The sequence below is a fragment of the Sinocyclocheilus rhinocerous genome, unplaced genomic scaffold, assembly GCF_001515625.1.
Source record: "Sinocyclocheilus rhinocerous isolate Xijiao unplaced genomic scaffold, SAMN03320098_v1.1 scaffold320, whole genome shotgun sequence".
In the NCBI taxonomy this organism is placed as follows: domain Eukaryota; kingdom Metazoa; phylum Chordata; class Actinopteri; order Cypriniformes; family Cyprinidae; genus Sinocyclocheilus; species Sinocyclocheilus rhinocerous.
In genome coordinates this window covers 416,908-427,911 of record NW_015638606.1, presented here as the reverse complement: position 1 = coordinate 427,911, position 11,004 = coordinate 416,908, and the positions used below count along the sequence as shown (strand labels likewise).

Genomic DNA, 11,004 nt, shown 5'->3' with positions numbered 1-11,004 from the left:
CTGACTGCACGCATGCTGCTGCTGCTGCTGCTGCTGGACACTAAACACAGTCGAGCCGCTCTTGACAGTCGCAGTAGCACGGTCTCGTGTTGTTTCCACCAGCACGGCAATTTTTTTTCATCACTAATTGATGGATGTCTAAAATATAAAAATAAGGAGAAGCCTAAAACAGGCCAGAGGCCCGGGCCGCGTCTGAACTATGACGTGACAATTGGCCCAAAGCCCAGCCCTAGGGCGTAAAAAAAAGTCGGGGCCCATCTGGCCCGGACTGAAATGCAGGGCTCTAGTTCCTGGTTCTGTTGACACGTTGACTCACGTGAGCTGCCTGCTGGTGCGTGCGCAAATAACACCCGTCTAAAATTTTTCGCCTCAAACGCGGGATGAATTAATTACGATGCTTCCTGCTGGGAAAAACGTTTTCATGTCTGGAAATTTCACAGTTATTTTGTTTTCAAAGAGGATAAAGGAATTAACATAGTTGTACAGAACTAGCGGAAAATTAGCCTGAAAATGTAGAAATTAACATGAGAGTCCCCACACCCCGGATCAGTCAATGAAATAAAGAAAGATAGCATTTCACATGCATTTTGACATGTAGGCTTATTTTAAAACAGACTAATATGTATATGGTGTAAATGTTTAAATGTTGTGTATAAACTATATTTATTTTTACTTGTACATGTTAAAGAAATAAAAAAATTATAAAAATAAAACTGTATAGCCACTAGATGTCTGCATAGCCTTTTATGTAAATATATGGGCTGTAATATCTAGATGGTGAAACAAGACACGATTTTTAATTGTTTCAAATAGTTTTTACTATAGTTTTTATTAGTTTTAATTTTAAAGTCATAGCTAAATAAAAGTACTTAAGATATTGCTTTTTTGACTTACATATGTAACTTGAAGTAATCCAAAAGTAATCAGATTACATTACATTTATATTGTGGTACTTGGATTACGTTACTGAATACTCTTTTAATGAAGTAATTTATTACTGTAACGGAATACATTTTAAAAGTAACCCTCCCAACCCTGTCCATTACAGTGTACAAAACTATTCCACAAAGCCGTGTAATAAGCCTTATTAAACTCATACAAAAAGTAATCACTGGAAATGAAAAATAATAATAATAATTAACCTTCTCCCCTTTGTCTCCTCTGTCCCCCTTTTCTCCTTGAAGCCCTGGGAAACCCTATCACAGGAGAGCCATGTTCAGTAAGAAATGACTTTATATACTTACATAACTAACAGCATAATGATTACTTACATCTAAACCTGGTTCACCTGGTTTTCCCTTGAAAACAAAACACAATGGCAAAAGAAACAACGGTAACAGGTTATTTGTAGTCATTTTAGGCCTTATTAACTTGTCTTTTTAAGGTACAAAACACTGACCTTTTCACCTTTTGCACCTGGCAGGCCTATCAAGCCATTAGACCCCGGAAAGCCTTGAAGACCCTAAGCACAACAAACAGAATTGTATCAAACTAGCCTTTTCATATCTCTACAAGTCTTAAAATGGTTTCTGCATATTGGTTTTTGCAGCAAATCTTACCCGCTGCCCAGGTGGACCTCTCTCTCCAGCGTCGCCCTTTTCTCCTTGAACTGACTCACCAGGCTCTCCCTGTGTTACATTTAAATTTATGTTAGATTTATGTTAAATATTTCATTTCCCATGAACATGAAATTTCAACAATGCTTCAGAGTCTCACCTTGGGTCCAGGCAATCCATATCCCTGAAAGAAATTAAATGGAAAAAAAGTTTAGTATGCTTAGCTTTCCTTAACAATAAGCTTCTGAACTTCTTTTTTATCTCATCAAAAATCAAGTTAGGAAGTATTAAACTGTATTCCGTACGGCAGGCCCAGGGGGTCCTGGTGGCCCTGGTGGGCCAGGCATAGAAATAATCTGGGCCTACAAGAGAGTTATCAAGATTAATCCAATTAAGTTACATCTGGATTACATAGGATTTTCATATAAGTGTGTTTTAAACTCACCAGATTGTCCTCAAGCCTACAGTCTCCTTTATCTCCCTTTTGCCCTGCTTCCCCCTAAAATGCCACAACAAATAAACATATATCATGATCTTACAAGGTTGCAGTAAACATGACATGTTGATTGTTGGTAATGCTCACTGAAGGCCCTGATAGCACAATGTCCCCCTTTTCCCCTTTTGCTCCTGCTGCTCCAGGCTCTCCTGCATCACCTCTCTCTCCCTTATGGCCCTGGATGAGGCATCAAGCTATTCATTACAGTGCACTTGTATAACTATGTATAATCAGACTGTGTATGAACAAACCTGCTTTCCTTCAGGTCCTGGTGCTCCAGGTAAGCCCATTTCTCCCTGTTACAAAGACATATTTGAGATATATCTGAATGTTATAGTGGTAAATGGTAAATGCTGTATAACAATGTAGTTCAATGTAAACTTATAACTCACTTTTGGCCCTTGCTCTCCTGGAGGGCCTGGAGGCCCCTATTGGTACAAAGAATATATCAATACAAAAAGTAATTAATGGAGATAACAGAAGGGTCTTTACACAATTACCAATTACCAATTTTCTAACTGAAATGTACCTGTAGAGTTTTTAGTCTAACAGCCAGATCAGCATTTTCTATGAAGCCAGTAGCTCCTTTCTCTCCAGGCAAACCCTGCGAGAGAGACAGATGGAAATGACTGTCAAGCATCTATTATGATCAAAAATAAATATGTAATGAATGAAAGACTTTGTTAAACATTCACCTGGGGTCCTGGATCTCCAACATCTCCCTTTTCACCCTAAGGAATCAGGATCATTGTATTGTTTTAGTATGTGCCCTTACTCAGTAAACTGACCTGAATGCAACTACAACTCTTAAACACTATAACTCCATCTTCTCATTATAATTACCAGCTTCTCAACAGACAGCTTACCTTCATGCCAGGGGATCCATCAGTCCCTCTCTTCCCCTCAGTACCTGGAGCACCCTTATCCCCCTATATGCCAGACAACTGTATAAAAATTAAGGTTGTCTTTGTGTGTATGAAAACAGAAAAAGGGGGTGAAAATCTAACCTTTTGCCCTACAGGGCCCTGTGGGCCAGGTATGCCATTGACACCATTCATACCCTAAATGAGAAAAAAATGGATATTAATTTTGTAGGCAAATATTGTGCAATGAAAAATAAATAGTAGTTAATATTACATGTACATATATACAGTATTTGGAAAATTATGAACTCTTAAATCCGCACTGACATCAAAATTGACACTATATACTTTGTTAGCACACATTGCTAGTCTTGAGGTTAACAATTAATCTGTCAAGTAAATCCACAGGGGAAAATTTTTTGTTTTGGCAGTAGCATGTGCAATTGCGCGGGGACCAGGAACGCAATTTCTACCAAGGGGGCCCCACAGGCACCACTTGCTTGTGGCCTCCAAAACTCTAAACACACCCCTGTGTCTTGTTAATCTTTAATCAAAATCTGACATATCTATCATTTTAGTATTTGAAAGAAACTTACTATTTTGTGGTTTGCTTTAAGCATTTAATTGTACATTACAAATACCACTTGATTTGATATTTTGTTGTTTTTATTATTTTGATATTAATGCAACATTCGTGCATTTTTAATTTTGGCTGAAGTGTCCAAATTCTTAAGGGACCACTGTATGATTCACATAGGTTCGTAGGCACACGCATGTATATTACCTGCATGCCAGGTGGCCCTCTTTGACCCTGTAGGGAAAATGCACATTACATAAGCCAGTATGTAATTAGGATATTAAATAAGTCACTCTCATTTAAGCAGCATTACTTTAAATTCCATAAAGTTGTAGATCAATAATAATATGAGTTCATATAAAAAGTTTAAAAAAAAAAAAGTATAAAATTCTACCTCATTTCCATCTTTTCCAGGAGGACCCTGTTATTTAGAGAGCAAACATAAGATATGGGTTATATTTAAAGGAACAGGTTGTTGACCGTCCACTAAATGCTAGACCTTTTTAGATCTATGATGTATAGTATACTTAATACTACTTAAATCTAATCTTTTATTTTTAATCAAATCCAGTGAAAATGATCCAAATGTGTCTAAATTATTTGATCCAGATGGCAGCTCTGAAGTGACACGGGTTCTCTAAACACAGATGAGGTTATTCAGCTAATGGGAGTATAACTTTAGAATACACCAAAACAACCTCACAATGGCCTTTTAAACATCTATTTCAGAATGTTCTGGCAGACGTCCTGTAAGCTTCCAAGGATGTATTCAAGCCATCTACGGATTCGACATTGAAGAAATATTGCATAACACTTGACTAAAATCAAACTAATTTGTACATCTTTGTGTAGTCCTGCAGACACTCAACAGAAACATCTACTGTCCTGATGTGTGCCGCAGTCTCGTGTCTGTTTGTCATGTTCCACAGCACTTCTGAGAAGGACAAAGGCACGGCATCAGGCTTAATAAGGTGGTTTCACTTAGGCATATATAAACACAATTTGGGATACAATAACAGGATATGGCCTTTGAGCTTCTTGACCCCAGAACATCTGCTCCCAATATGAGGGAGAGAGCAGGGTGAGATTTTTTGCCCTTCATCATTGCGCCATTCTTTGTTTGGTTTAGATGGTAGTTTGAAAAGGAAATAAAGTGCAGAACATATGTTGGGATAAACTGGCTAAGGAAAACATTGGGAATTTACTACAAATGCATAAGCCATCATAGTTACATACTCTGGAGCTGCAAGTTCATTCACTAAGTATCCCACCTCAGACTGTTATATAATGCATTACTGTGAACAGCATATTGAGGCTTCTTATGATTTTTGAGGTGATGGAAGATGAAACAACTATAAATCTATATTGTTAAAGCAAGCCTATTCAAAGTTGAGGATTTTAAGGAGGCCTTGACTGGGTAATATTAAAAAAAACTTGGGGGTGAGCTCTTTGTACTTGGGTTAAGGCTGTGACACACCAAGCTGACAGCAAAGAATGAGATGGCCATGCCATTATGAAAACATTTCAGTGCTGGAATGCTCAGATAAGATGATGTAAAATTAGAAGAGCCTTGTGTGTGTCTTTGTTGTTTGCTTGTTTTCGTCACTTTAGGTTGTTGGGTTTCTTTTAGGTTTGCTAAGCTGCACAGCCAATCAGAGTGGTTGGTCTCACCAATTCATCATGCTCAAACAGCTGAAGAGATGCTGATGGTGGTCCTCCTAGTGCCAGCAGTGCAGAACACATGCAAAAATGGGGTCAGCAACAGCTGACCGTTGACTTGGTGTTTCACAGGCTTTTCACCCTAGAAATCACCAAGAACACAACAGCAACCACAAAGAAATGCACTAAAACCCTACTCCATACACTTGTAATGTATTCTACAGCTACCTGTCTTAAACAGTCTATGGGTTTTTAAAACCAAGTCACTGTGATATGGGAGCATCTGCCAAGAACGCAAATGTAGAAGCAAATGCAGTATGTCTGAACCCAACACTGAGCTGAACACAGGGTTCAGCTCAGTGAGAAGCTGCACCTGGTCTTCTGAGCAGGGTCTTCAGCACAGTGTGACTCATATATGAGTCACAACAGCTGTAGAATGAGTGAGCTCAGTACAGACACAGGCACATGAGACCATGCGAGATTGTGAGAAGAGAAGAGAGTGTCTCACTGGTTTTCCTGGGTGGCCCTGCGGCCCATCTCTGCCTGTGTTTCCTGGAGGCCCTCTGGGACCAGGTGTTCCTGGAGGTCCTGGGGGCCCAGCCTGACCTTGATCACCCTAAAGACAGAGAGAGAACAAGTATTTGATATACTTACCATGTTTCATATTCATTCCGTATCATTTAAATTTAAGCACTGAAACTGTAAGTTTGGTTGTGGCAAATGCTAAAATACTTCTGGGGCCAAAGCTTCAAGGAGCAGCTATCTATGAAGAAATGTCTGTTCCAAAAATGATTCTCAATAAACATACTAAGATAAAAAGTTTTTTTTGCTTGATTATTTGCTGTGGTCTTTCAAACATGTTTTCGTCTCTTTTGTCATTAAACACAACAATTATCCTCTCTTTGAAATTCAAAACAGGCATGCAACACAACATTGTAAACTGCCAGATGAGCTAATTGAGGCCAAGGACACACAAGAAATGGAGAAAATGAGAGAAGCAGCAAGGCATGCACAAGTCCAGCTCTACCTTTAGAAGGCGCCTGTGAAAAGTGTGGTGGTCAGCTGTAGCAGAGAGAAAGCCATGCTCATAGCGAGGGAAGACCATCTGACAGCAGAGGAAAGATAATGAGAAAGATGGACAGAGTGAATAAGAAAGAAAGCAGGGATGCCAGTAATCACAGCTGGAGAAACAGATATTCAGCCTGCACCATCTTCCCTCAGCTTAAAGGGTTGTGGGAACAAAGAAGTGGAAAAAACTAAGTGAAATAAAGTAAGGTATGAAGGCACAGATGTTTGTGAACATGGACAAGGGATGATAGGCTGGGAAGGACAAACCTTAACCGTGAGAATCTGATTACTGAGCAGGCCTGCAGAAGCAGCGTAGGCCGGTGGTCCCTGGGAGGTCAAAGGTCATATAGAAGAAAACGGAGGCAGGAAATTACATAAGAGAGAAAGAGGAGATGATTCGGAGAATGACACTGTTACAATACATATAATGGAGGGTGATGACATCTTATATTGTACTTCTGTGCAGAACTGAGCTTCAACTTGAAATTGAATCCTGTGAGAGTTATTCTGGCTATTCTTCTGTTTTAAGAAACCAAGCCCAAACACACCCTCTTGATATGATGAACTTTCAATGGGCGCACATGACGATGAGGTTTATGTTTAGAGTTGTGGTTAGATAGGTCTGCAACGGATTCACAAAGAAAGGCTACTTCTTCCCAGGAGAAACTTTTTCATGATTTTACTTTCTCACATATTGTCAAGGGCCTTTTTTTGTGTTTGTGCACAAAAACTTACTCTGCAGGAACTGTACTGAAATGCCGTAGTGAACAACAGCAGCATGCCTAAACTACATTTCTACCTCGTCAGCAGAAATCGGGTGCTTGCCCATGCACAGCTTGCCACCATGATGCTAACTTGATCTTCATGATTCCCAAGATATTGCCATGCCGTTTTTAGTTTGTTGCTCTGGTGTTCTGGGTGGTTGCTAGATGGCTTTTAGGGGAATTCTGGGCGTTAAGTATCCACAATGTCATCTCTATGAACTATCTATCTCTAAGGCCTATAAACCTTCAAACTTCAAGACTTTTTGAAAAAAAAATTAGCCAAAAATTTAAACAAGGCTTTGTCAAGTCAACATGCAAAGTTCCTCTGGACAAACTTTGCTTTTCTAATTTAAAGATATGTGAATTTCTTTGAATTTCAATTCATTGTAATTTTATTACATCACATTAAAATCTGAATTGCAATTCTGCATCCTGTTTGCTACATAAATTCAAATTCAGGAACCAAACTGGAATTTAAACGGCATTCTCAATTCAGTTCTGTATAGCACACAACCCTGCATACAACTTTGCAGAACATTCTTCTCGGCTGCCTCAGATGCCACAAAGACTACTTTGTGAGTCTGATCTGCTTCTTCTGTGTCTGGGCAAAGGGCAAAAGTCACAAGTCAGGAGTAAGCGTAAGGTCAAATATCCACCTGCACTACAAACCCAAGTCTCGCCATCTGGAAGGAAACATGGCTTTAATCGACTTCCAGGTCAAGGGGTCCTTGTCCCATGAGAGCTTTAATGGATTCCAAGGGGTCATACTCCTGCTAATTGCAGTTGAAAAAGCGCTAATTTGGCTCTTACATCCACACAAAAAGAGGAACACAGCCCATGGGAGAGGCTGTTTTCCTTTTCCTGACTGCTCATGTCACCACTCTCAATGATTTGGTTCATTTTTCTAGTCAGACTGATGCCGTAAAGTAAAAACAGTGTAGCGCATACAACACATGTTCTTAACATTAGGAAAGAGAGCAGCCAAAGCACGTGTTTCTAATTGTGCTGAATGGTCATGAGGTATGGTGGAAAAGAAGCATAGGGAGCCAAATGATTTAAATGATAATTCAAGTAGATATAGATAGAAAAGTGGTGCGATCTTCACTGGCAAATTCCTGATTTGTCAAGGCTCACAGTTTTTCCCCATGGATGAGAAGAAAACAGGCTTGGTGGAGGCAGGGGTACAGTGATGGATACCACATTGAGGTTGTAATTTGAATTAGTTTTAACAGATTTTACTTCTATCAACACCGTAATGTAAAACTGCTAGCAGCCAAGCCCTGCCATCTGGAAGGAAATGGCTTTAATTGACTTCCAGGTCAAGCGGCATCCTCAGATCAGGGCAAAAAGACTTCTGAGACTGAGTATGATATTAGATGTTTGTGACACTCACCCTGGGACCCATGTCTCCCTGCTCACCCTGTGGAGAAAGCAACTCTTAGCTCTTACTTATGAATAAGTTTCTTCAAATCTCATTAGGTAACATGCTTGACATGCTTCAATTAGAGCAAAACAATCATTGTTATGCCTTGATGGCTCCATATGCTGGAATATATTGTGGGGTGAATATACCTTCTCTCCTTTTGGTCCCGGCATTCCCTAGCAAAAGAAAGAAAGATTCAAAACGACAGATTAAAAATTGTTCTTAACGCAGGCTATTTCCATTGCAAACCACAAGTCACACCTCTTACACCTTCAGAAATGACTGGCAGATGTTTTAGTGGTTGAATCTGAGTGTTTGAATGAATGATTGAGTAAATGAAAACCAGTATATCACAAACTATGAAAAGAAAGATATAGAAAAGTAAAGATAAAACAATGTTATGACATTCCATTCCTGATGACAGCAAAGATTCCTGCATATAATTTTGAACAAGAGCTCTTGTTTCATGAGTGGACAGCTGGTTTGAGGGAACGGATGATATTATTCTGGTTTTATTCTGCTCAGTGGTCCGTGTAGGAAACTTCGCTGAAGACCGCAAAAACAACAAGACACATTCTGATTATCACAGTTCCATCGTGCTCCGTGGTGTAGTGTTCACTGCAGTTCTTCAAACGCTGTAATTTTGTGTGCTGTTTCATAACTGTGAGCTTCATCATAGAAAGCAGTGCAGTGGTGTTGTGGTATTTTTCAAAATATTGTAGCGTTTCGCTACTAATGAACCAGGCGTTCTCAGTCGCTCTGTAACTTTATTAAAGCACTGAAGGAGGGTTACTGTTATGGCCGTAACCCACGCCGTACACCGAAGAAAACAGAAGAACAACAAGGAAGAATAGCACTCGCTGCATGCTCTGTGCTCTCACTCTCCCAACTAACTCTGAACTCCCTCTAGCCCGTCCTCCCGCCGCGCCGGACTATCCCCGCCCCTTAAAGTGAACAAAGACTAACAGCTATAACCAGTTATTGCTAAAATGAACATTGCTTAACATCATGACATTAACAAATGTCCTTCAACATTTATACCAACATCACAATATGTTAAACATGAGAGTCTTGTCCCAAGTGCTGTTAATGTTGACTTGAGATCAAAACATGGATTTGTGTGTAGTTACAAAAAGGTACAGCAAGAATTTTGGAAGAGTTTTTGCCACTGTTTATATTTTTTAATGGATTGGGGATTTAATAGATTAGAGGGTGTTATTGTTGGACCCAACAATGACGGCAGTGGACAAATCACTTGATTGTATCCTCTGATGCTTTGATTGTGATGGAGAAGCTACATAAGATGATACTCATTCCAACACACAGATGGAGAACATTTACATAAGGTTGAGATGTGCATCTCTCTTGTTATGTAAAGTCATTTATGCGGATCTTTTTCTTCATGTATGTCCAGTCAAAAACACACCCCTCTTTCTTTAATCTTCAATGGTCCTTCAAGTAAACACTCAAATTAAATGCCCTTCCACTTTTAGCAAGAAAATATCCATTCTCTTGAGTGTGATTTTAAACCGGTGACTCTAAACTTTGACGTAATTGGCAAAAACTGTTGGTGACCCACTGATGTGCTTCACCAGACTTGTGTGCAGTTCTGAGTAATTAATTGCGCCAATGTTTACCCTTCGAATGGGTTTTAAAAGAGGCATCAACCACTTCATTTCTCACACACAGTGTCACTGAGGCCCTGCAGGCCTCCCCCATGTAAACACATATACAGGTATAAGACCATTTTTACTTAATTTAGGAAGTAAGGTGCAGAATTGGGTTCTAAGTAACTGCTAGTAAACTCTGTACTTAAAGAAAAAAAAATAAAAATAAATATTTACCCAAACATTTCAATTCTCTCATCATATACTTATCTTCATGTTACAACAGTGTTTTAGTGCCACGTAAATAAAAAAAAAACAAGATTACGAGAATAAAGTCTTAATATTTTGAGAATAAAGTTAAAACTATGAGAATAAAGTCATAACAATACAAGAATAAAATCGAAACATTTCGAGAATAAAGTCAATTTCGAGAATAAATTCAAAATTACGAGAATTAAGTTGCATCAATTACAAGATTAAAGCTATAATATTTTGAGAGTATAGCCTATATTGCACATACAAATGGCCCGGATTGGGAGCACTGGGAGAAATTCCTGGCAACTGATTTGAATATATGTAGGATTATAGAAATCATTAGGGCTAGGTTTTGACACAAATTTCACGATTCGATTCGATTCTCATTCACAAACTTGCGATTCGATTCGATTACCGATTCGATTCGATTCGATTCAATATCGATTATTTTGGATATATATCAGGTACAGTACATGCCAAATTTTCTCAAGGGAAAAAAAATCTCTCAACTAATGCTGTAAAATATACATGAGAGTCAGTTGGTACTACATTACTATAATATTGAAGGTTAAAATTGACTGATTTGTTAAAATTACACTTAAAGTTTTTTTTTTAATAATAAAGTTACAATTACATAATAATATTTCTACTTCAATTCGTTTTTTTAAATATAAACATAATGGTGGCTGTCATAAAAACTTGATGGATTTATAAAAAAAATAAATTAAACATTGAT

General features: G+C 38.6%; 1 protein-coding gene across 2 annotated transcripts in view; it reads right to left on the bottom strand.

The window, feature by feature from the left end:
* Positions 1–11,004, bottom strand: part of LOC107749919 (collagen alpha-1(XXIII) chain-like) — a 111,305-nt gene that overhangs the window by 5,990 nt on the left and 94,311 nt on the right. Inside the window, exons 8-27 of one of the 2 annotated variants that reach the window (XM_016565151.1) lie at positions 8,556–8,582; positions 8,377–8,403; positions 6,487–6,546; positions 5,660–5,767; positions 3,887–3,913; positions 3,700–3,726; positions 3,060–3,113; positions 2,919–2,981; positions 2,748–2,783; positions 2,582–2,656; positions 2,445–2,480; positions 2,304–2,348; positions 2,140–2,229; positions 2,002–2,055; positions 1,862–1,918; positions 1,717–1,740; positions 1,560–1,628; positions 1,400–1,462; positions 1,272–1,298; positions 1,143–1,196 (exon numbers count right to left, since the gene is read on the bottom strand). In XM_016565151.1, coding sequence (XP_016420637.1) covers positions 1,143–1,196; positions 1,272–1,298; positions 1,400–1,462; positions 1,560–1,628; positions 1,717–1,740; positions 1,862–1,918; positions 2,002–2,055; positions 2,140–2,229; positions 2,304–2,348; positions 2,445–2,480; positions 2,582–2,656; positions 2,748–2,783; positions 2,919–2,981; positions 3,060–3,113; positions 3,700–3,726; positions 3,887–3,913; positions 5,660–5,767; positions 6,487–6,546; positions 8,377–8,403; positions 8,556–8,582 — 1,023 coding nt within the window. The remainder of the gene's footprint in view (positions 1–1,142; positions 1,197–1,271; positions 1,299–1,399; positions 1,463–1,559; positions 1,629–1,716; positions 1,741–1,861; positions 1,919–2,001; positions 2,056–2,139; positions 2,230–2,303; positions 2,349–2,444; positions 2,481–2,581; positions 2,657–2,747; positions 2,784–2,918; positions 2,982–3,059; positions 3,114–3,699; positions 3,727–3,886; positions 3,914–5,659; positions 5,768–6,486; positions 6,547–8,376; positions 8,404–8,555; positions 8,583–11,004) is intronic. The other variant, XM_016565152.1, reaches the window with a different exon arrangement.